This window comes from Lissotriton helveticus, chromosome 2_1, assembly GCF_964261635.1.
Source record: "Lissotriton helveticus chromosome 2_1, aLisHel1.1, whole genome shotgun sequence".
Classification (NCBI taxonomy): Eukaryota; Metazoa; Chordata; class Amphibia; order Caudata; family Salamandridae; genus Lissotriton; species Lissotriton helveticus.
The window spans coordinates 313,783,828-313,810,292 of record NC_136059.1 but is presented as its reverse complement, the minus strand read 5'-3'; the positions used below and the strand labels follow the sequence as shown (position 1 = coordinate 313,810,292).

Below are 26,465 nucleotides of genomic sequence, written 5' to 3'. Positions count from 1 at the left end.
AAAGACATTGACATGTTTTTTATCAAGTGAAAGCATTATTTAACTGACCAAGGACAGAGAAAAATAATAGTATAAAATGAATAATGAAAATGGGAATAGTTTAAGTCCTCATCAGAAGTTTACATAAAGGAACTGAACCTGGTCTTTGAAAGTGTTGGGTTTATCTGTGGTCCAGCATGGTACATAGATAGTAAGACTGTCACACTTTCCCATTGAAAATTCCCCCTCTGTTACTAACTAAACAAACTAGGTCTAATGCTCCCCATGTCTTAAAGTGCTGCAGTGGTTATGAAGATAAATAATACTGTTCAATAATAGTACAGTGTATTATGTTTCCTAATGAAAATTGAGGGTCAACTTCACAAACCTTGTTCTGCATGAAGATGTCACCTGCAGCAGATAGTAAAAATCAAATCTGCAAAATTCCCAGACCTCCGTTTACAGAATTAGGATTTTGTGAATTTTATTTGTGGAGAGATATGATACCACTATGAAATTAACTCGGGGTAAGTGGAATTTCTGCAGTAAATGACAGGACTCTCACAGAGATATACCTTGCAAACATTCACAAACATTTGATATTTACTTTATATTTCATTAATATAGCATATTTACTCAAAGGTACAGCCTTCATATACTCCTTACCCTTCAGAAACTCATGCCTGGACAACCAAACGCATGAGGGAAGTAGTAAATGTGACAAAGTACAGACAATCCAGCAGTTTTCGTATCAGGCAATGTAGAATAAAAGATACTATATTTCTCTGATCTCCTGATTGTACTCGAGGTTTGGAAATTAGAAACATTTGAGACTTGTTTCTTGATCATGAGATGTGATGAAATAGTAGTTTTGCCATGGAAATGGAAAAAAATATATTTGTTACTTTAAGGGACTATACTAACTCTCCAACTAAGGAATTTCTATAATCCAGACAATCTGTAGTCAGAAGGTTAAGTAAATGTTAAATGCTAGGACATCTTTTGTTACTTTTCCTGTTGTATGCCTGAGGCCTTTGTCAATCAGCTTTGGGATTATACATCTCAGAATTTAATACATCTACATTTACTTAAGCTGAGCTATATCATTTCTGTGTAAACATGAATCAATATTTAACGTTGCCATTTAACTGAACAGTGGAAAAAGTCCTCTCAGTGGTAAATTCTGTTTGGTGAGGTGTATCGCATATACGTTAACTGACAAATATGTTCTCATCATCCACCTAGACCATGCTGTATAACTACCAGATATCAAAACAGAACTTGAGCCAGCCAGTTATGTAATGATCATTATTATATGATCCTGTATTGTCTATTGGTCTGGCCAATTGCGATGAGTCTTCTAAAAAGAGATGCTTTGCACACATACCTTATTTATTTGAGTCACAGATATTCTGTAATTGACATTTGTTGTACTTTTGTTTTTAGCTTGGATCAGTTGATGATCTCAACACTAGATCAACATAAGTTGCAAACTGTCTTGACATCTGTGAAGTCAAAAACTGACATCATAGCTCTGCTTCAAGAAACGAAAGCGCAAGCAGAGGTACGTAATGTGGTTAATACTCACATCCTGTGCATCACTGTGATATCAGTAGACTTATTTAAGTGAAATGATCACTATTTTAACTTTATATTCAGTAAAAGTTTCAAAGTCTTCAGTAATTACCATAGGTCTCTGTTCAGAACATACGCACCACCTTTAAGTGTATCTGTATTGGTTTTCTCTTCTTTGCTTTTATTATTAATAATCACACCAAAAATCCAGTATCTTTTATCTGGTTCAGTGTGACTCTATCTTCAATTAGTCAAGTTGCTAATGGGGAAGGAGGAGTCTTTCTAGTTTGATTAGTGTCCTATTTTAATCGTTTTGTGGAGATTATAGGTGTTTGCCCATCCATGTTATTCATTTCCTCCATACAGCTATTCGTATTGCGAATAGGAGCAAATGTAAGGTACAGTACAGTTTCTTATCTAGGACACTTTGAGTGTCATAATGTCATAAAGTTTGGGGGCCCTTGAAATTCAATTGATCAGCACCAAATATACTTTTAAGTATTATATGTGTAGACGAGTGTTTTGTTATTTATTTATTGGTTTATTTAATGTGACTGTGAGAAATGTGGTTGTTGGTTGACTAGGATGTGAGCCCTGGTCAAGTAACAGCCACAATTACTGAAACCGGTCCCAGCATGCTTGTTTCCGGTCCAGGAAGGTCCAAGCCTGGGAGTTCCGGCTGAACTGATTTGCATATGACTGGGTTTAAACTGAAATGGCGTGGGGAGCAAAAGAACGATGGATTTAGGCCCAGATCTCTGTACTGGGGTGAATGTTTGACATTTCTGCATTTTGTCCATCAACTGTTCTTTTTGCTACTTTCTAAAATTGGCCTTTTTAAAAAATATATTGAAAAGTCTGACCATTTGAAAATTACAGCATATTAAATGTAATAAAGAATATCCAATGTTATCTTACTAGAGGATAGGCCTACCAGTATTGATTTTTTTTGTAGGAGTTTTCAATACCAGGACATGTCAAACTTAAAAGTACATGTTCAACCTTTCAATTACATAGCACCCTGCCCTATGGGCTACCTAGGTCCTACCTTAGTTGTGACTTATGTTTAATAAAAGAGGAGTTTAAGGCTTGCAAAGGGTGGTTAAATGCCAAGTCGACATGGCCATTTAATACTGCTTTCAGGTTGCATTGGCAGGCCTGGGACATGTTTTCAAGTGCTACTTAAGTGGAAGGCACAGTAAGTGCTAGGGGCCCTAGAGCATTTAATTTACAGGCTCTGGGTATATGATATAACACACTCTACAAAGGACTTATGGGTAAATGAGTATGCCAATTGGGTATAAGCCAATTTAACCATGTTTTACGGGAGTGATCACAAGCAATTTAGCAGTGGTTAGCTGTAGTAAAGTGCACAGAGTTTTAAGGCCAACAAAAATAAGTTCAGTAAAATAAAGGAGAGACAAAAAGTTGCCTGGAAGACGGTCCTAAGGCTGAGAAGCCTAACTGGGAAAATCCAGCTTCACCATTCAAAAGATGCTTGTAAATTTGGATGTTTATTGGTTATTAGCTCATTTAAATAGAATTTTTAATTTTTGGGCTCCATAGCTTTACATTTTGTAATATTAAGCACATGGGAATTTATTATTCTTTCATCTTTTTGTTAAAGTTCAAATGCAAATGTATTTATGTTGTTTGGATTTGCGTGGTATTTGACTTATATAAATACAAAAATGTAATGTTAATTGGACTGAAGTATATCAATGGTATGTTGTAAAGAATTTGTAAAATCTTGAGGTGAACCATGGGGAAAAAAGGCCAAAAACTGTGTTGATGTGTCATACCATCTGTTTTAGGGCAAACCTTAGCAGGGCCTGCGCTGTCTCTTTGAGGCATGCTATATTCACTCTGTGGCCCTACAGCTCATAGCCTTTTTATGCCAGTGGTTATTCCTACCTTTTTGCCCCTCCTTTTTGTGTTTGGTTGCCTCCCACACAACACTGCCTAATTACTGTAAACATTACACTTCTGTGTTCATTTGGAGGACTATTGTTTTCTTTGATTCCTGCTTGTGTCACTGTTTGCCCGCTTTTAGTGGTACAGCTTCAATGCCCCTCAGTTAATTTCCCTGTGCCGGTCAAATACTGAGATGAAATTTCAGACACTGTTTTCAAGGGTGCCTCTTTAATTTTCTCTGAATTCAAAGTGTGATTACTTCCCCCAAACACCTCCCACTTTGCTGCTTGTTGCTTTAGCGACCATCTGTCACCTGACCTTCAGCAGCCCAAACTTGCAGCACAGTTGAGGGCAAGACTTGGGCAACCCCAGACTCATTTTCCCTAACGCTCATTTATATAATGTGAACTTGAGCGACCCAAAGGTGTTGGAGCTCTTTACATAAGCACTAGTTACATTACATAATGTCAGAAGAATTTTTGGGAGCATTTTTATATAGCACAAACTCGACTTGCCCAAAGGTACGGAAGTGCTCCACCAAAGACCCAGTTACATTGCTCAAGGTAAGGTAAAGTTTTGATTTTTATGGTGGGCGGATGTTTAGTGATGCTGATGCTACCTCTGTTTATTCATTATTTCCCCTCCAGCTGACAGATGGGAGCAGCATTCATTCCTCTCTCCTCCTCCCATGTCGCTGCATACTCTCCCGGCTGCCTCTTCCTGTAGCCCTCCTCCTCTCAGAGCTCTAATTTCAAAGCACATACACTGTTCATTATTTCACCTCTACCTGACAAATGGGAGCATGTTGTTGTTATGTCCAGTGCTCCTATACCCATCGGGCTGGTTTCATAGGCTGTTCAATACTTTAGTGATGCAGTGGCACACAGAATGTTATAATGCTGTTGACTTGCATTGAGGCACTTGTCTTTCTGACTATGCATTAAAAAGCCTTGGAATAAAGGTTTCATGAGGCGAGCATGTATTCCTGAATCAGACTGCATGAGCAAGTGTGTATTAATTGTATAGCTCTTCAATCCCTGGCGGTACTGCACTGAGTATAATATGCTACATAGCTAAAACACTTTTAAGGTCCCAAAGTCAAGACCTATTGGCCATGCCAATGCTTGTTATTAATAGTTTGGAGTTCAGTATTATAATACTATAATTGTATCCTCGTGTGGGGAGCTTCAAGCCCATACCTGAACACAGCATGTCCCACAGAAACAGCACAAGTGCTGTCTAGGCGAGACCTAAAAACTAGAGACTGATATTGAAAGTCAGAAAAAAGGATTCACTGTCTTTGATGTGTGTTATAGGTGACTCTTCTTCCTATAGTTCCAAGAAAGATATTCAGTGCTCCCTTTTCAAGTTATTACTAACTTTAGGATGAGAACATTACAATTATTTCCTCTACTTAGAGGCAAATCCAGTCTTGTCTGTAATTGTGCACTTTACTGTGGAGGAAGGCATATTTTCTATAATCAAGGCAAGTGACAATTGGACTATGTAATTGGGGCAGAAGTATCAGCCAGACTAATCACAACCTTAACTTAAGCTGTGGCTTACGACGCAGAAAGGATCAAACAACTTTTACTTTGGTGTTCTTCTTCCCACTTTAATGACAACTAGGGAGTCGCTTAAAGATTTAGAAATCAGCAACTGAACATTTAATGGAAGGATAGTGGTCAATTTTTGAGAATTCAAATTTATAGCATTCTCTCCCCCTAAAACCCAGAAAGGGAACTAAAAGAACAAATCAGTGGTTGGATAAACACATTGGTAATGTTGGAGGGACAGTAGATATGTATTTATATACCTTTGTTCATTTTGTAAAGTTACAATCACTTCCATTCTCCCAATTTTCAAAATAAAAACTTGTTTTTAACTAGTATGATGCTTATTACGCCACTAGCATCATACTTTGGTATGATGCTAGTGGTCTTGCTCCCTCTCTCTTATGCAAAATGGGAATTTAGTTACTCTGCATAATGACTTCGCATTACCAAATGTACTAACAACTGTCTAGCTTCAATAACATTAAAATTGAAATGCTTGGCAAAATAATGATAAAATGCCAGTACAGGGCCACAAAGTGATACATACTGTCACTCACTCACTCATAGAATTAGAGTAAGGGATCCTTTTTGCCCTAAGGAATGCTCCTGACAAGTTATCATTCTCTTGGAATGGCGAGGAATATGTCAGCACTTTGAAAAGATGAGGGGCCCGTGGTACCCCTAAACATCCAGTAATTTGTTAATTCACATTTTAATTATAGCTGAGGTACCACATAATAAAGGATAGACCTGTGGTATACCTTTATGTATTTTTAATATAAACTGGATCCTGGTATTATCTAGGAAAAGAATATATCTTAAGAACTCCCCCATTAATTGGGGTCAAGTCCGCCCTAGTAGTACCATCTTACCTGGGAAGGATGAGGTGGCCAATGATGAAGCATGCCACATTACGTGGGTGAGGCCACCTCATCCAAAATGTTTTTTTACCCAAAATCCAGTAACATGGGAACACAGAGTTTGGATCAGGAATTCTAGTTCTATCAATAGGTTTACCACGCTTGTCGTGTTTTATCATTTAAAAAGTAGTGAAGGGGCCGGCTTCCCTTTTGTCAATCTACTCTGGAACCCTCGGTCAATGGACCGTTTGTACCTGCTTGGAAGTGTAGACGGGAGAAATAACTCATTAGGTTGGACTCACAAGTTAAAAAAAATCAAGACTGAAGAATCACAGACTCCAGGTTCTAGGTTAGTGGGTTTATTACAAAGCCAAAAATAACTGGACATAAAGGCACCGCAAAACAAGGTTGTAGAAATAAATCGAAACGATTACAAAGCCGAACCTGCGTGCAATGTTAAGTCTTTGAATCGTGAAAAGAACTACAAATTCCAAAATTCAGAACACTAGTAATGAGTGCCCCCGCGTCAGGATTTGACTTCATTTGGGGCTTGTGGGTAAAAAGCATTAGTCTGTCCCTAAACTACTACTAACGTGACATCCCTACTTAGCATTCCCCAGGCAAGTTAGGAAAAGGTGTCAGCACGTGAAGACTTCCTAAGAAGTGCACTTACATTGAATGGTTCCAGTAGCATAGAGCTGCAGAGCTTGTTCTAAGATGCTCCTTCTCTCTCCATTGATCTCCTCTCCTCTCCTAACTCAACCTCCGGGGCACTGTCCTTGATCCCAACACCAAAATCATAAAACGTGCCAATTTCACATCATCCAATCCCCTCTTCCCACTGGGCACCTCCTCGAAGGCGGTTTTCTATTTAGTTTCGATACTGCCAGCACCTGGCTCGATGACCTTGAGTCCTAGGCCTTCTCTAGTGAGAAAGAACACTGTCTCACATTATCAGCACCACTTGTTAAAATGTATCTTCTCCTACCTGAGCCTAACTCCTAAAACAAAAGCGTTATTCTAGCTAACAAAGATGAATTTCTCCACCTGCAACAGAAACGTGAGCAATAAAAAGATTCAACGTGCACATGAACATTACGAACAAGCCAGGAAAAATGTATTTCAGGCCTACAGAAAACGGCCAACATAAGGAAATAACACGTAGGCATTATGAAACCACATATCAATGGCCATTTTACTAGGCATTTCTAAATCAACACGTTATGTGAACATATCAAATACATGAATAATTGTAAGCAACCTACACGAGTTCTGCATGTTAAAGGTTCAGCTAAACATGCATATATACAGACATTAATATGGGGCACGTTTAAATCAATGCATTACGTTTCAATAGATGAACTTCATTAGTCAGTTATATCACAACTGCCATGTAAATTTCTTCACATTGCATGAAATATTTCTATCCTCTCACCTTTGCATGTTATTACATTTCATATTCTAAGGACCAAATGTTAACACGACAAAGACTAAATGCAGGTGCAAACTACTCGTTATTATGATGCACCTCTACAAATGAATGAGCACAATCGCGCTATATCTGTAGCACATGTATATTTTATGTTTTACATCTTCTGGCAGCAGGGCCGGACTGGGAACCAAAATCAGCCCTGGCAGATTGCTCGGGTGACCCACCGGGGGGTAGAGGGTGCAGCCGAGCTATTTGTTAGGGCCGGTTTCGGCTGTTTTTGTTACGGGCCGATATTGCAACTATGCAGCAAAAACGGCACCCCAGGGGCCCCCACCCTGGCGGCCCACCGGGGAAATGCCTGGTGTCCACTGCGGCCTGTCCGGCCCTGTCTGGCAGTGAAAAACATCCAAAGTATTGTTTCACTGTGGCAAGCCTGGTTCTCCCCTAGGACTGTGCCGGGTTGTTGTGCGTTTTCAACTCTTTAACTTCCTTGGTGCTTCTAAATGCTTTACACATTTTCTTACGTACGCCTGTCAGCTCTCTATCATACCTACCGTGGGTTGAGCTCCGGTTTAATATAGCATAGTGACATTATTACTTGCTGTGCACTACCAACCACCCTAACTAATAATTCTCTTTCTCACAATTTCTTAGTTATCTCGGCTCCTATCAAGCATTACTTGCACATAATTACTATACCATTACAAGACTTGTTTGGCATGAACCAGTCCAAGACATGGTGTCAAAAGAAAAGCTAATTGCTAGTTCCCTGTGAGCAATTCCACAAGTTAAAAGCGACCAGTAACAGAGACAAAATCTACCCATTTGCAGAAGGCTAAGAGGGAATCTCTTTCAAGGGGTCAAGTTTTCATTTATCTCTTTTCAAATAATGGTGGTCCTGGCTGCCTTGGAATAGAATCAAAATGAGTGAAATGTCATTAATACTTACCAAGCATTTGCCTCTTCTGATAGTATGTCATGAAAGTCCACTATTAGGGTTCTTCAACTTTCCTTATTTTTTACTGTTCAACCAATTTTTTGGGGGAGTACAACATGTGGCCTAATGTCTAGAACGGTCGACATTCAAGCTGGGGAACTGGCTTTGAATCCCGGCGGGGACGCTCAACATCCTGTGATTGAGGGCAAATCACGTAATCTCCCAGTGCCTAACAAAATAATGAATGTGTGCGTGTGTAACAAAACATGCTGAGAAGATATATAAAAGGCAGTATGCCTGACTTATTTATTGCATCTATCATCTTTGAAAGCCACAGGCATCAAAGTGGTGAATTGTTGTTGCACTGTGGTAAAGCCTGCACATAGTTATTTTCTTATATGCAGTGCCACAGATTACTGTGATAGGCAAGAGTGTTGGCATTAGTTACAATTTGTGACATATATGGGTTTAGAAGATCTGCACTATGAGAATCCTTGTTAGGCCCTCTCAGCAGGGGCTGTATATTATGATTCCAACTGTAATTTTCAACATAGTTATATTTTTATCACAGTATTATGTGAAGTGTACATTACATTATTTTCTAGTTGTTTTTTGCAGTGTTATATAGCGCGAACTCGACCCGAAGGCATCAGAGCACTTTACTTAAGCACCAGTACCGGGGACACATACCTTTTTGGGGAGATCAGGTAATTTGCCCAGAATCACAGGATGCTTGAACCTGGTTCCCCAGCTATAGGATCGGCCGCTCTGACCTCAACCCACATCCTCTGATGTGACAGCTTAAAAAGTGAATCAACTAAATACATATATGTGCATGGAAGAGCTTTGGGTCATCCCTCTCCAGCCATTAGTCTGTTCAGGAGTCATTCACATTCTGTATCTGCCAAGACAGCATATAGTTCGGAGTAATGGGTCGCTGACTGCCTGCATTGCCCTGTGATTTATCGTTCTCCTCTTGATTACGCCTGCTTATGCGCCCTAAACTTTCTGTGCTTCAGGGCAAGGGCTGGTAGGCCAGTTCTTTGGTTTCCCTCTGTCTCCCTTTCTTGGCTTCCTTTTTATTAGATTTTTTTGAACGCCTAGTAGTTTATTTTAAGAATATCGTTTCTGGAGACTTGTTTGACACTACATAATTACTGAGAGATTAGTAGGTAGGTGTCTTTCAGTTGACCCATCTCTTTCGTCTTCTCAGCGCTTTGGTAGAGACATGTTTTAGTCCTTCCGGCTTCTGAGATCTGTGCTTCACTATGCGTGCTTCATATATACGGCTATTAAATGTGTTTCCAGTAAGCTTGTGCTCAACTTCTGAGATAATTATAAGATGTGTGTGAGGTTAATGGGTGTTTTTAAACCAATTTACGCCTATCTGTCATAAGATAATTACGCTATTGAGATTTTGATGTCACCTGTGGAGATCCGCAAATGTAATGTAACAGAGGCATTGCCAAGCGAGACCCCCATTTCATGGAGGGACATACAATGGATGCTCATCTTTCTAAAAACATTCCTAGGAAAACTGTCATTGGGAAATTGGGAATTGGAGAAACGGGGTGATCTGATTTACTGAACGGTATCTTCATCCTAGAACTTATTTTTTCAACTGAATCAGTTCGGTTTTATCAGCAAATGTTTCCTGACTAAATTATGTGTTGTTAAAGTGTTTGAGATCACTTGTTTTTTAAATTGGCCTTGTTGTCGGTGTGGGCAAGGACCAGTGAGGGGTTTGAAACACGCTGTCCAGCGAATATAGCTCATCTCTTGATAAATGTGTGGAGTTGTTACTCCACACATTTATCAAGAGATGAGCTATATTCGCTGGACAGCGTGTTTCAAACCCCTCCTTTCTCAAAGAAGAGGATTGCAGCACAAAAGCAATTCCTACATCAAACAAAAAAGAAAATTGCTCAAGAATATGAGTGCTGCCTGCACAGGTAGATCAAACAGAGCATGAGAGGCGAGGAGCCCTGCTCCGCTGTTGAATGTTTGCCTCGTCAAGAGGATGTCTCCTACACTTAGTGGTTGTTTCCCCGCTCCCATGTTTACACTGGTGACAGCGTACCTTTCATCAGCTGCATCTCACTGGTCCTTGCCCACGCGAACAACAAGCCCAATTTAAAAAACAAGTGATGTCAAACACTTTAACAACACATAATTTTCTCAGGAACATTTTTCTGATAAAACCGAAGAAAAATATCAGTTTTTGCTCCCTAATTCCCTAGAACATTACTTCAACAAAAGGTGTCTGCACAGGTGACTAATCAAGGTATGACTGACATCTCCTAGAGATCACTAGTAGGAGGACATGCTGTGCACTTACAGAAAGGGCTTATTTCATACCTGTTTCTGATTTCTGGCCTACGGACCAAAACCCTGCATGTATTGGGTGATAAGCATACATTCTTAACATGTTCATGCAAAACATGCATTTCAGCCGTATGGTATTTTGGCGGTTGTTTATAGGGTGAAATGTTTACCAAGACGATGTTCAACATTTGTCAGTTCCTACTTATTCTCCCTGGATGTCTTTTGGTTGTCACTTCCGACATACCATCTTACACACAACTCTGCTCCATCTGAAAGTGGCCCCTCAGCCTGCCTCAAAATTCTATATAAATTAAGCGAGATGCAAAAATCGCATTTCGTGCAAAAAGAAAAATAGTGCAAAACAAGTGCTGTAAACAAAAGCTGCTCGCATTCTGGTTGTTCATGTGCTCCCGCTGTAAAATGTTGCCCCATGGTGTAATTTGGGGAATTTCGCATAATAAGAGATTTGCTTAATTATGCAAGATTACACTGGCATAATTGTAATTTTGGCCGGACATAGCTTGTGGATGCTGGTGATGAACTGTTCTGTTGTCATGTGTGCATATTCCCTTCCTATCCCTACAAATGTTATTACCATGAAGACAGTGCTGCTTGTGATTGTGTGTCCCTAATATATTCACCTACCTCCTCTAAAGACTTGGTCCTCACAGTTCGGGCTGGACTGTTCCCATGAGAGGCAGGGTCAAGACTGATTTGCATATAGCTGGGTCCAAACTGGGGTGGCTTGGTGTACAAAAGAACTATGGATTAAACCCAGATCTGTTGACTGGGGGTGAATGTGTGCATTGTTCAGCATTCCATCCATCATCTGTTCTTTTTGCTTCTTCCTAATAGAGCCTGATGAAGATCATTATCATATCATATACACAGCTGGTCTCTTTTTCGATCATCACATTATCATGGTCTAGGTTTCTCGGTCTATCCTTGATCTGCTTGTATCTCCCTATCTGAAGGGGACGACCAGTGTGTGTCCTGGTTGCCCGGATCCATGTGAGTTTTATCAGGATAACCAATGACTATGTAAATAAATTCCATTTAGAGTCTTAGTATTCACACTTTTCTTGTGTAAATATTTTGAAAATATAGCAGTCATCTTGCCCTCAACTGGTCGTCCCTGGTTTACTTGAGTTTAATATTCCCCTAGGTTATTTAATTTGTTTAATGATTGTGTCACACTTGCCTATCTGCTATATCCTATTTTTAACCCATAGGTGGAGTGGGAATTGTTTCATTAGTATGCACTTATCATTTAAGCAGCAGGACAATTTTTAATGGCCTGTTGCGATCTATCAATATTTAGAGGCAGTTAGCAATGACACCATATGGTATGAGTGACATTAATGTGTCGCTGTGAAAACTAGCCACCTAATTTGTTAATGGGTATACCGTTCAAATAACCTTTTGACATTATATATATATTGGGTAGAGGGGTTGGCCTAACGGCTAAGGCGCTCGACCTCGGACCTGAGGATCTGGGTTCTAGTCTCGGTAACGACGCCAAAAACCCCCTGTGATTCTGGCCAAATCACTTAATCTCCCCGTGCCTAAAAAAATGAAAGTGTGTGTCCTCATGTAACGTAACTGGTGCTATGTAAAGCGCTCTGATAACTGATTCGGTTCGGTTCTAGTTCGCGCTATATAAAACTCCGCAAAAAAAAAATATATATATATATATATATATATATTTTTTCTGTGGACTGACTTTCACTCTTTGCCAGTTTTTAAATGTAATCTTCATTTCTTTTTCTTCTGTTTGTACTTTTCCTGTAAGGCTGTAACTGGCAATAGATGCTCGGATAACTAGAGATACATTCCGAAGTGTTGAGGGCTTCAGCACAGAGCTCAGAGGAATGTGGCGTCGATGAACCACTGCCCACTTGGCAGAGTCTCAGCCCAGGCCAGACCTGTGCAGTCTGTAGTCAAAACACAGCACGTTAATTATTCACCACTTGAATGTTTATTGGAGTGCTTCTTGGGTGAGCTTTAGATGTTCTTAAGATAAGTGCATGCTTCAGTGCCTGTACCTGCAGGTCGAAGGAGGTGCTGAAAACCCTTGTTTAGCCAAGTCTGAAGCTCTTTTCTTAGCCTCACTGTCAGGGTAGCATTCTTATGGTATGACTAGAACCTTTTTGTGTTATATTAAACTTATCAGCCAGTAGTACACATCCCGATTGTCGTACACTCAAATTGTGGTCGAAGCCTAAGCAGTTATTAACACACCTTGAGGAGGGGGAAATAAGATGGTGGTCACCACATCAATCTCCCTAATCATAACCAGATGCTATGCATGAATTACAAAATAATTAGGAATTACCAATGTTCTTATCTTTTTTGTGTTTGATAGATATGATAGTTTTGTCAAAAAAGCCCAGCAAGCAATCACTTTTCTTTATAAAAATGCTTAAGGGTATAACTGGATTAAAAATGAGTGTATTTTTCAAAGCAGTAAAGAATTCTTACAATAATTCTTGCCCCCAGACGTTTTTGTTTTGTTGGGAATAGGTTTTCACCTCAATTGGGAAATTGCACAAATTCAAATAACATGTTATCCTAAAGTGTACATTAAGAAGCAATAGTAAGATTTTTCGATAATGTTTAGTGATTAAAAAAACATAAACGTGGACTTATCTGCATGAGAATTACCAAATACATTCATCATCCATCTTTTGTGCAAATGTTGGTGATTTATTTCTGTCTTTTAGTGGAATGTGGCTTGACTGTACAGCCTGTTTTTTGTTAACATTACCTTACATTTATACCTTGTGTTTGGTTATTTCTTTGGTAGACGTTGTCAACCATTGCTTTCTGTGTTCACCCTAATTGTCATGCTCTCTTCATGTACATATTTTTAAAACTTCACTACTGTGGCACCCATCATTCAGCAGGATGTCACTTTTTCCTAAAAGTTGCACAATCATCACAACAAGTGTCATATTGACAGTGCAATGTTTTAATAAAATAAGGAACTTTTTTACAATGGTAGGTCCATTTCCGATCGTAGAGGTGCCCATATTTTCAAGCGTCTTATGCAAAAGAGTTGCATTGATTATGTTTCTATCTATACAGTTATGGCGCTTTCTCATACATATGGTGGTGGTCGAGCGCCACAGCAACAACCATAATGCTCTTAATTTGACACTCAAAGGGTTTGGCCCAAACTCACGGGCGAATTGGCCCTTTCAAATAATAAGCAGGCATTAAAATGGGAGCAAGAATTCCCATGTACTGGCTTTAAAAAATTGTTTTCTGTCTCCAAGGTCTTTTAAGTAAGGATGGTCATAAGGCTACCAAACGAAATTCCGGTTGCTCAAGGTTTGATAGCCATTGCAGAACCATCCTTATACATATGTTAAAAGCAGGGAATATAATTGACGTCCCTACGGCCAGGAAAATCTATAAAGATGCACTGTCGCGGGCCAACTCCGCATGAGAATGTAAGATGTGGGAGGACCTGGTAGTAGCTGCTAGGGCCGGGGATAGTAAATCATTCTGGGGCATAGTGTCTCAAGGAAGCCGCAATGCTGCTTCACAAATTTATTATAATTTACAACCGGAGAACTGAACCACTTTCTGAAGGTTAATGCCGCTAAGCCGAACCACGTATGTAGGGATACAGAAGAAGTACTTAATCCCTAAGCAAGAGAAGTCACACCGTTGACTTTCCAATGTAAAGATTTCTTGGAGACCATAAAGTGGATTCCTCTTCACAAAGGTCAAAGCCCGATTTTCATCCCTGGGGACTTGTTTCAATCTGAACCTCATATTGGGGCCTCCAACTTTTATCTGCTTTTTCGTTCCATCCTGGAAGGTGGCTAATTCTGGGTTCTCGGCAGACCGCTGAGATTGTTCCTATATTAAAGAAAGGCAGCAAAGATGACTCTGGGAATTACAGGCCCATCAGTCTTATTGATGTATCCCAGAAATGTCCCTCCAATCTTATTCTAGGGGAACGGATGGAGTGGATTCAGGAGAATACCATCCTTTCAGAAATACAGGAGGGCTTAAGGAATAGAGTTAACACTGTTGACCGAATTTTTGTTTCTGCAGTATATACTGGAAAACAGTGACGCTAGACAATTGGCAGTTATATGTGGTCTTTGTTGACTTAAGATAGCTGTTGACTTGATCACTAGATCTAAGTTGTGGGATGTTATGAAGCAGATGGGTGTCCCTGCTAATCTTTTATCTCTTTTAATTAGTCTGCAAGCTTCCAATACTGCCTGTGTTGGATATAGGAACAAAGGAGAGCTCACAGACCCTCTTTAAGATTAAGACAGTTGTCCGCCAGAGATGCGTGGTGGAACCACCGCTGTTCACACTTTACATTAGTGACCTAGTAAAGGCTCTTCATTTCCCTGGCAATGATGCTCCTAAATTGGGCCCATATAAAATCTCTACGCTGCTTTTCGCAAACGACACGCTCCTAATTTCTAAAACTTTGGGTGGTCTGCAGGTGTTAGTTGATGGCTTCCTAAGCTTATGCAGCGCCCGGGGTCTTGAATTTAATAAGTAAGTAAGTAAATCTTTATTCAGATTTGATTAAAAACGATAAAAGTATAGTCCTTAAAAGCAGTGAGATGTATAAGAACAACAAAAACTTTAAAAAGAAGTGTAAAACACACATCATACATCTTGTTCCATAAGAACAATTAATAATCATCACAGGGCTTATGAAATGTTCAAGCTTGTCAAAAGGAAAAACAGAGAAAAATTATAAAGTGTCCCGCATTGATGCCACTCAGGTACAATAAATAAATATATACTTCTGGAACTTATCAACCGCTCAGCCTGCTTCATTAGCAATATAATTCTATAAAGTGCAAGTGCTTAAATAATACAACCCTGTGTCTAAAATACGCTCTATGGATTCTAATTTCATTATGTACTAAGCAACAGTGTTATGAAATATGTATCCAAGTGCCATCTTATGTCCCTGATATACTGTTATTTTTACTTCTCATCCACTTGGTATATAACTCATATCTTGAGACATTTAACACTAACTAAGATGTAGTATCGCCCTTTAAAATTCTGACAGCCCCCTTTATGTGCTTCACGGATAGGATACAACAAATCGAAAACAACCAAACTCTCCTGGTGGCTGTATACAAAAAATGGTCCAAGGATTCAAGTTTACCTGAACAAAAGGGACAATTTGGGAAACATACTTCCCACACATCTGCTCCGTGTCTCATTCAGAGGAAGAATGCTGTATCTGAATTCAAATTCAGAGATCTTGCCTCAGGTGGTTCTATACAATTAAGAAAGGCTTCACCGATTAGTCTCTTTGAAGCCCAGAAATCTACTTGTTAGCTCACCAACACGGGAGTGACCTAACCCCCGTTGTTAATATAGTCCCAGTACATCTTTAAACTAATAAAGGACTTTTTTCGACATAGCTGCAGGGTTAGTCCATAGTTCAGGTAACCTCAGACTGTATAACCATTTCTTGACACGTTTAAACCCAAGTTTTTATTGCTTTCAGGTCTGAGGCTAGGAGACGTGGAGACGTGTGGCTCAATGGTTAGAGCGGCAGACCCTGATGCAGAGGTCTGGCCCGGGACCAGGGTTCAATTCCCACCTCGGCGGGGTCTTGGGCTCAATTTCCTCGGACCTGATCATTCTCACCTCGGTGCCTATTCTAATCATGGGTACTCTGCAACTCTGGGCAATAGCTTGCTTAATCTCCACAACAGCCCCAACAGCGCTGGGATGCCTGGCTTCACCTTGGGGGTGCCCAGGAGTGGACATTTCACAGGGAAAAGCCAGGAAGGGTTCCACAGCGGTATGCGTACAGCGCCAGGACACCCCAGTTGGGGTATAAGTGTGCTTTACAAGTACAAATTTCATTAATTGATTCATTTCATCTCAGCAGCTGATTGTCATAGAGAAATAGGAGAAGCATTGGTCCATAATCTAACCCGGAGACCTAAATGCAGCCACATGATATATATTTTCAGACTAAGATCTAAGCGAATAGGGGGTAAGGGCACGTTGTGATCCTCATATAATTGTTCTCAAGGATTTCACTGTCACCTATGCTGTTTGCACCCCATAATTCAGCACCTTACAAGGGGGACTCAATTCCTTTTTTAGGGCTCGGGCGGAACTCCGAGATCCTAATGTAACAGAAAAAAAAAAAAAAGAGTCTTTAGGGCCTCGGGAAAGACACATTCCGTAGTGCGCGAGTTTTTTTTTATTACCTGAATGGTGATTGGTCCTCGCGGTGATGTATTTTTAGTAGTCGTGATGCGATTGGGCAGATGTAATTGTCGGGCTCCATTTTGGGCATTTTCTCAGCGGTTACGTGCTCGGCAGTGCATTAATCTTAATTAGGAGCTGTCAGGGTGGCCGTGTAATGCATTCCAGATGATGTGCGCGCGTTCACCATCGAGCAGTGCGTTTGTCGGGCGCGCGGGGGAAATTTATTTATGTAATGGGGCCTTTTTTTATTAATCGGTGCCCCGCTTTTGAGGTGGTGTCACCATCACATGCGAGTGCTGTGACCTGTGTTCTCAAAGCCTGTCTCGGGGCGTCATGCGTGTGCACGCTGTCTGCATGTGTCGAGGGCGAGGTCAGGACACGGGTGGCACCACTTGCAGAGGCTCAGACTCCGGCACATTCTCGCCATGCCCCCAGATGTTTCTGAGTCGGGCTGATGCATTGTGTGAGAGCATGCAGCATCTTCAGCAGGGGTGTAGACAGAAAGTAATCTGCAAACTATATCACTGTAATGTAGCACACACTGCACAATTAAACTAAGGGCACCCTCACCGTGACAAACAACAGCACCGGTGTAAACTGCGGCACGGATCGGGCACACACAGGAGCACAATGGCTCTGTGATTAGTTGCATTTAATAAACGTCATTGTGCAGTAGCAGGCACACGCATGACGACTGCCTTCTAATGAAGTGCTTTAAAGCAGAAAATGCGCGGCACCTCAAATCACTGACCAGAACATTAGGCAAAACTGAACACGTGCCAATGGTATCCCCTCCCCTGCTGCCTGTTCCGACTCTGCCCCACATAAATGCCCCAATCCGCATGCGCTGCCCTGCATCTGAGTCTCAGCAGATACCTGCTCAACCGTAGGACAAACACTGGAACGACCAGCACCTTACCTTAGCGCGGGCTCCTGTAACGGCAGCTCATTCATCTAAATATTCACTCCATTCCTCCAGCAACCGCCGGTACGGTGCTGCAGTCTCTCAGGGAGGGAGGGGGCTGTCTCTCGAAGTTTGGTGGCCCGATAGCAAGGGTAGGCTGCAGACTCTCTGAGGCAGGGAGCAAGCGTCTTCTTCTGGTGTCTCCATCTGCGTGATTCATTCAGCCCACCTCCCTGCCTGTCAATACTGCAGCGAGGTGACGGATGGGTGGGGGGGCTGTTAAGGGGGCTCCGGATGGCTGGGCGTGAGCAGTAAGGAAGGAAGGAAGGTGTAAAGAGTAGGAGGGAGGGAAGGAAGGGGGGGACGAGAAAGCAGGAGTAGTAGCATCCTCCACTTGCCACCTTTGAATGAATTGTTGCTTGGCAATGTACCAGTTCACTGCTTTGTCACACCATACATGTTTGTGGGCAAAGTGAGATGCTGCCTTGTGCAGAGTAGTGAGTAGAGTAGTGAGTAGAGTAGTGAGTAGAGTAGTGAGTAGAGTAGTGAGTAGAGTAGTGAGTAGAGAGTAGAGAGTAGTGAGTAGTGAGTGAGTAGTGAGTAGAGTAGTGAGTAGAGTAGTGAGTAGAGTACTGAGTAGTGAGCAGAGTAGTGAGCAGAGTAGTGAGCAGAGTAGTGAGCAGAGTAGTGAGCAGAGTAGTGAGCAGAGTAGTGAACAGAGTAGTGAACAGAGTAGTGAACAGAGTAGTGAGTAGAGTAGTGAGTAGAGTAGTGAGTAGAGTAGTGAGTTGAGTAGTGAGTAGTGAGTAGAGTAGTGAGCAGAGTAGTGAGCAGAGTAGTGAGTAGTGAGCAGAGTAGTGAGCAGAGTAGTGAGTTGAGTAGTGAGTAGAGTAGTGAGTAGAGTAGTGAGTAGTGAGTAGAGTAGTGAGTAGAGTAGTGAGTAGAGTAGTGAGTAGTGAATAGAGTAGTGAGTAGTAAGTGCAGAGTAGTGAGTAGAGTAGTGAGTAGAGTAGTGAGTAGAGTAGTGAGTAGAGTAGTGAGGTGAGTAGAGTAGTGAGTAAAGTAGTGAGTAGAGAAGTGAGTAGTGAGTAGAGTAGTGAGTAGAGTAGTGAGTAGAGTAGTGAGTAGAGTAGTGAGTAGAGTAGTGAGTAGAAAGTAGTGAGTAGAGTAGTGAGTAGTGAGTAGAGTAGTGAGTGGAGAGTAGTGAGTAGAGTAGTGAGTGGAGAGTAGTGAGTAGAGTAGTGAGTAGTGAGTGCAGAGTAGTGAGTAGAATAGTGAATAGAGTAGTGAGTAGAGTAGTGAGTAGAGTAGTGAGTAGTAAGTGCAGAGTAGTGAGTAGAGTAGTGAGTAGTGAATAGAGTAGTGAGTAGAGTAGTGAGGTGAGTAGAGTAGTGAGTAAAGTAGTGAGTGCAGAGTAGTGAGTAGAGAAGTGAGTAGAGTAGTGAGGTGAGTAGAGTAGTGAGTAAAGTAGTGAGTGCAGAGTAGTGAGTAGAGTAGTGAGTAGAGTAGTGAGTAGAGTAGTGAGTAGAGTAGTGAGTAGAGTAGTGAGGTGTCCATAAAGCGAAAATAGGTGGCCGCTCTTTTCGCTACCTTGGAGTAAAACATTGGAATGCTTTGCCTACCCATCTAAGAATGGAACCCTCAGAAACGCTTTTTAGAGCTAAACTTAAAACTTACCTGTTTCCTTAATAACTGTCTTTTCTGACCGTCCCTTGTCTTTTCTCGGTGAGTCTTGTAGGCAATTAGCGCGGGGATACACAGTTGTGCAGCCAGGCGCTTTATAAATCTCTTATTATTATTATTATTATTAGTAGAGTAGTGAGTAAAGTAGTGAGTGCAGAGTAGTGAGTAGAGAAGTGAGTAGTGAGTAGAGTAGTGAGTAGAGTAGTGAGTGGAGAGTAGTGAGTAGTGAGTAGAGTAGTGAGTAGTGAGTGCAGAGTAGTGAGTAGTGAGTAGAGTAGTGAGTAGAGTAGTGAGTAGAGTAGTGAGTAGTGAATAGAGTAGTGAGTAGTAAGTGCAGAGTAGTGAGTAGAGTAGTGAGTAGTGAATAGAGTAGTGAGTAGAGTAGTGAGGTGAGTAGAGTAGAGTAGTGAGTAAAGTAGTGAGTGCAGAGTAGTGAGTAGAGAAGTGAGTAGTGAGTAGAGAAGTGAGTAGTGAGTAGAGTAGTGAGTAGAGTAGTGAGTAGAGTAGTGAGTAGAGTAGTGAGTAGAGTAGTGAGGTGAGTAGTGAGGTGAGTAGAGTAGTGAGTAAAGTAGTGAGTGCAGAGTAGTGAGTGCAGAGTAGTGAGTAGAGAAGTGAGTAGTGAGTAGAGTAGTGAGTAGAGTAGTGAGTAGTGAGTAGAGTAGTGAGTAGAGTAGTGAGTAGTGAGTGCAGAGTAGTGAGTAGTGAGTAGAGTAGTGAGTAGAGTAGTGAGTAGTGAGTAGAGTAGTGAGTAGAGTAGTGAGTAGAGTAGTGAGTAGTGAGTAGTGAGTAGTGAATAGAGTAGTGAGTAGTAAGTGCAGAGTAGTGAGTAGAGTAGTGAGTAGTGAATAGAGTAGTGAGTAGAGTAGTGAGGTGAGTAGAGTAGAGTAGTGAGTAAAGTAGTGAGTGCAGAGTAGTGAGTAGAGAAGTGAGTAGTGAGTAGAGTAGTGAGTAAAGTAGTGAGTAGAAAGTAGTGAGTAGAGTAGTGAGTAGAGTAGTGAGTAAAGTAGTGAGTGCAGAGTAGTGAGTAGAGAAGTGAGTAGTGAGTAGAGTAGTGAGTAGAGTAGTGAGTGGAGAGTAGTGAGTGCAGAGTAGTGAGTAGTGAGTAGAGTAGTGAGTAGAGTAGTGAGTAGTGAGTAGAGTAGTGAGTAGTGAGTAGAGTAGTGAGTAGAGTAGTGAGTAGAGTAGTGAGTAGTGAGTAGTGAATAGAGTAGTGAGTAGTAAGTGCAGAGTAGTGAGTAGAGTAGTGAGTAGTGAATAGAGTAGTGAGTAGAGTAGTGAGGTGAGTAGAGTAGTGAGTAAAGTAGTGAGTGCAGAGTAGTGAGTAGAGAAGTGAGTAGTGAGTAGAGTAGTGAGTAGAGTAGTGAGTAGAAAGTAGTGAGTAGTGAGTAGAGTAGTGAGTGGAGAGTAGTGAGTAGTGAGTAGAGTAGTGAGTGCAGAGTAGTGAGTAGTGAGTAGAGTAGTGAGTAGAGTAGTGAGTAGTGAGTAGAGTAGTGAGTAGAGTAGTGAGTAGTGAGTAGTGAGTGCAGAGTAGTGAGTGCAGAGTAGTGAGTAGTGAGTGCAGAGTAGTGAGTAGAGTAGTGAGTAGAGTAGTGAGTAGAGTAGTGAGTAGAGTAGTGAGTAGAGTAGTGAATAGAGTAGTGAGTAGTGAGGTGAGTAGTGAGTGCAGAGTAGTGAGTAGAGTAGTGAGTAGAGTAGTGAGTAGAGTAGTGAGTAGAGTAGTGAGTAGAGTAGTGAGTAGAGTAGTGAGTAGTGAGTAGAGTAGTGAGTAGAGTAGTGAGTAGTGAGTAGAGTAGTGAGTAGTGAGTGCAGAGTACCCCCACATGCTGTAGTATTGCCTGGCTCTTAGTTATTTGTTCGGACCATGAAAGAGTATTGCTGGCTGGCTCCTAAATAATAAAATTGTTTCACGTGCTCCAGATATATATCACCCAACCACCTAATGGGTTGGCTGTCATAAATGTAGTTTTTGTTACATTTATTTCCAACCCAAATTCCCTCCAAGAATGTGAAAATCAGTTCAAAAGGTCCAGCCGCCCCATAGGGTTTTAGAGACAAGTAGGCTATCATCGGCAAAAGATAGTGACAATATCTTCTGGCCGGCGATCATAGGGGGGGGTGACCAATGCAAATGTCCAATGTCTATAACAACCCATTAATGCATTGAACTTTATATAAAAAAAATCACAAGCCCTATACATCAGGGAGGGCGAATATTTTGGTGCAAGGTATGTCCTTAGAGAAAATCCAGGAATTGGTGTACCTGTGAGTCTGCTTAATGCACAAGCTGAGTTGGACCACGCACATTGGTAAGAGATCACTGAAACAACAGCAAGAATCATGTGCAAGAAAGCCCAGGCATGACCCTTGCTCCAGCAGTGGAGATTTACAACTTAAAAGCAAAAAGTTCAGTAATGTATGGTGCAAAGCTTTGCGGTCACGTGAGGGTCGATGACCTCTCCGAGGCAGAAAATCGTTTTTTTTTTAGGAGTCTCCAACTCATGGACTTTGGTATGTATTCGATCAACCTTAGTGTGAAGCCCTAACCCATCATGTATTGCCATAGTCCCTGGACAACAGATAAGCTGGAAAAATACTGTGGTCAGGAGGGCATTCCCCTGGGTCAAGATGCAGACCTTTACTGCCTTGTACACTGAATGATTGTATGACAAAGTAGGAGACCGAGTGTCCAGATAGACATTTAATGTGAAATATGTTGGAGACAATACCAGTATTTAGGCATAATATGTGCAACAAATACGTGCTGGGGAGGGGAGGGAGGAGGGAGTTCAAGAGTTATACTATTTCACATGAAACGGAAAATTGAAATGTTGGTTACATACTGTCTTGGACACCGCAAGCGAAACACGATAAAAATGAGCATTGTATTATGCCTTGTATCGGTGGCTTTCTGTTGTCAATAAAGATATTTTCAAAAAACAGATAAGCTGGAATCATTTAAGACAATGTTAACCGCTTCCGTGCGTCGGACTGCCCCCAGCCGTCTGACGTCACAGTGGGCGTCTGCAGAGGCCGTCCGAACCGCGCACGCGTCGAATTGGGGCACACCAGTAGGTGGGGGGGGGAAGCACTGACACAGACACCAAAATAGTGTGATAAAGGCCGCTTTATTGGAATCAGGTGCACCTAAACAACACCCACCTGGCCTGTGCAGAACAAAACTAATGCTCGCTAAATAGCAACTGCCTGACAGCCCGCCCCCACCCCCACCCCTAAACGCATCCCCAACATTGCAACAACATATTCACATCCGCTCAGCAACCTACCCTCCTACCCCCCGACTGCAATGACCTCAGGACCTTATTGACCTCAGCCCCCCAGTTGCCCATACAACCCCCAGGCCTCCAGCGAATATCCCCCTTTCTTCTTAGGAAAACGCCACCCAAAACAGCACCTGTTCCAGCGACAACACAACTCAACACCCTAACATCCTGGTGCACCATCAACCAACAATGCCCCTCGCAAACCCAAGACTCCCCCTTGGCCCCACAGTGGAAACAAACCCCCCCCCACCAAGCCACCGTGCAACAGGGAGGGAGGGAGGGACAAAATTCGCAAGCTGCCACCCCGGTTGCCGTGTCACTGCACCACAAATGGTGGGCAAACACACAAAATGTCCGGTTTTATCCCAGACCGCCCAAAGGAGCCCAAAAAGAGCCCAACCAGCCCAACCAGCCCAAACAGCCCAACTACGGGAGCCCACAGTGCTCCTATCCCCCCCCACTGCCCCAAATTTCCCCGGGTGGGACAAGCCTCCCGCTGGTCGGCTGCCCCCCTCCCCCAAATCCCCATTGGGGCACACCAGTAGGTGGGGGGGGGAAGCACTGACACAGACACCAAAATATTGTGATAAAGGCCGCTTTATTGGAATCAGGTGCACCTAAACAACACTCACCTGGCCTGTGCCGAACAAAACTAATGCTCGCTAAATAGCAACTGCCTGACAGCCCCCCCCACCCCTAAACATATCCCCAACATTGCAACAACATATCCACATCCGCTCAGCAACCTACCCCCTACCCCCCGACTGCAATGACCTCAGGACCTTATTGACCTCAGCCCCCCAGTTGCCCATACAACCCCCAGGCCTCCTGCGAATATCCCCCTTTCTTCTTAGGAAAACGCCACTCGGAAGTTGTTTACGACTTTCGACCCCCCCTCTAGGGCCCCTGCCTCTTGGGATATCTGAGCACCCCTAAAGCCCGATCCAGCGCCTCCTTCAACTGCACGATGTACAGTTCCATTCCATACCTTGAAAGGTGTACCCCATCGTCCCTGAAAAAGTACACCGCTCCATAGCATAACTCCGGATGCTCCATTCTCCCCACCCCTTCTTTGGCACAGAAATCCCTCATCTCCTGGTTAATCTTCCTCCGGGCCCTGTCTATAGCTCCTGGGCGCTCAGCTCCCCTCCACACTCGCCTGGGGATAAACTCGGACCAGATAACATGACAGCCCGCCCATTGCCGTTTGATTTCCCTCAGGTCCCTCTTCATTTGTTTTACCAATGCCAGCCCCTTGCACTGCACCAAGTCGTTCTCACCCAGATGGATCACCACTACATCCGGGCACACACCTCCCTTCACCACCGTATTCAGCAAAGGCAACAACTCATGCCAACGCCTACCCCCTTTGCCCCTCCAATGACAACGATACAGTCCTGAATCCAATCCCAAATTGAGAGCACGATGACGTTCCCACTCCGCCTGTTCTGCCCTCTCGACAAATGAGTGTCCCACAATAAACACATTCAAAACCGCCACCTCCGGCCCCGCCACAGCACCTGAAAAGAGACACATATTAAAAACCGGAAATCACAGCCTTACACCCCCTCCACCACCGCAGTCTGACGTACGTTCAGTAACAATCCGACTTCCACCTACCCAGCTTCTGTATCTCCTCCTTCCCCCACCCTCTACGCGCCGCCTCCGTCGCCGCCCCGATCCGGAAAGAATGCTTCCCGAACGCCCGGAGTCCTCACCCAAATCCCGCAGGGAACGCCGAAGAACCCACAACGCCTGCGCCGCCATCACTCTGTCTCCCCCACACCGACCAAAAACCTCCCCCTCCTTCTCTCGCCGGATCGCCAACAACTTCTTCCCCCATGCCGCGGGACACACACCCTCCCGTTCGCCGGGCCCCAACACCACCCAAGTTCTCACCCCTTTCTGGTCCGTTTTTGAGCGACGCAGCCGCACCGCCACCTCCCGCGCTCGCAACTCCACATCCTCCCACACCACCCCCGGCACCCCCTTCGTGCCCAGCAGCTCCGACACCCGAAATGCTCCAACAAATAGCCAAGACATCAGGGTAGAGAACCGCACCGCCTCGCCCCCGTCCCTACACACCAACGGCAGCACTCCAATGATCCCTTCCAACAACGCCCCCGTGATAGGCCGCCTCAAACGCACCTCTGCACCCCTCTCCCTCGCCCACCCTTCCAACAGCCGGGCCCCAAGCTCCCCCGCCGACGGAGAGTAGCCCCACCACAGCTTCCCCATGAACGCCACTGCTGACAATTTGCCCGCAATCGTCACCCGCGACAACCCCTTGTCCATGAGTGCCAACATGAACCGGACCACCTGCTCCTCGCGCTGCCACCGGTCCCCTTGCCTTACCGCGCCAGACCGCAGGAATTCCTCCCAGGATTGCTCGTAAGACTTCCACGTCGACACTGCGACAGACGTCCTCACCAGCTGAAGTACCCGGGCACGCCCACCGACCACATCTCCCTCGGAACCGGCGTCCTGGCCTCCTCCGCCGCCGTGGCTAGCCCATGGAACCTCTCCCACTGTGAACGAGACAAAGCGTCCGCAATGTCATTGTCCACTCCTGGGACGTGGCGCGCCTGAAACAGCATGTCATTCTCTAAGCAGCGCAACACGAAAACCCTCATCAACTTCAGCACCTTCGGGTCCCTTGCCGACTGCCTATTCACCACCTGCACGACCGCCATGTTGTCCACCCGAAACAACACGCGCTTGTGCGCCAACTCCCCGGACCACACCGTGACTGCCACCACCAACGGGAACAATTCCAAAAACGCAATGCTACGCCCACCTGCCTGCCACTGCGCCGGCCACTGTTCCGCGCAGCATTTCCCATCCCAGTACAGACCGAAACCGCCAAAGCCCGCCGCATCAGAGTACATGGTGACGTCCCACTCCCAATCCTCCGCCGGCGCCATAGGCACTCCGTTGAACCGTTCCAAGAAAGCCCGCCACATGCACACATCCTCCTTCATCCCCACCGACAGGCGCACATGGTGATGAGGCAATGACAAGCCGGACAGCGCCAACCCCAAACGTCGTTAGAACGTTCGCCCCGCCCGCACCACGCGACAAGCAAAGTTCAAATGCCCCAACAGCACCTGTACCTCCCGCACCGTCACCTTCCGTTTTGCGAGCATTCCGTCCACCAACACCAACATCGCCGACTTCTTATCGTCCGGTAGGCGTGCTTCCATGGAAACCGAGTCGAGCTCAATACCGAGAAAGGACAACACTGTAGTGGGACCGTACGTCTTCTCTGGCGCCAGGGGAACACCAAAATCCCCCATCAACCTGGCCAACCCGTCCAGCTGCCGCTGGCAGTCCGCCGCACCGGGCCGCCCCACCAGGAAAAAGTCATCCAGGTAGTGCGTCACTGACTCCGAGCCTGTGCGCCTGGAAAAAACCCACTGCAGGAAAGAACTGAAACGCTCAAATAGCGAGCACGAAATGGAACACCCCATCGGCAGTGCCTTGTCCACGAATATGAGTCCCTCAAACTGAATCCCCAGCAACTGGTGATCCGCCGGGTGGACCGGAAGGAGCCGGAACGCCGACTTGACGTCGCACTTTGCCATCAGAGCGCCCCTCTCCGCCGCCGTAACGAGCCTCCACGCCACGTCCACCGACGAGTAGGTCACCGACGCCAAATTCGCCGAGATGTAGGCATTAACCGACTCCCCCTCCGGCCAAGACAGATGTTGTATCAGCCGGAACTGCCCTTCCCAATGGGGGAGATGATCAAGCCAGGCATCGGCGGCTCCGTGAACGGGCCCGCCATCCTCCCT

At 43.9% G+C, this 26,465-nt stretch overlaps 1 protein-coding gene across 1 annotated transcript in view; it reads left to right on the top strand.

Moving 5' to 3' along the window:
* The window catches only part of PDZD2 (PDZ domain containing 2), a 1,063,478-nt gene that overhangs the window by 929,535 nt on the left and 107,478 nt on the right, over positions 1–26,465 (top strand). Inside the window, exon 20 of the mRNA XM_078674899.1 lies at positions 1,426–1,543. Within this exon, the coding sequence (XP_078531025.1) occupies positions 1,426–1,543 (118 nt within the window). The remainder of the gene's footprint in view (positions 1–1,425; positions 1,544–26,465) is intronic.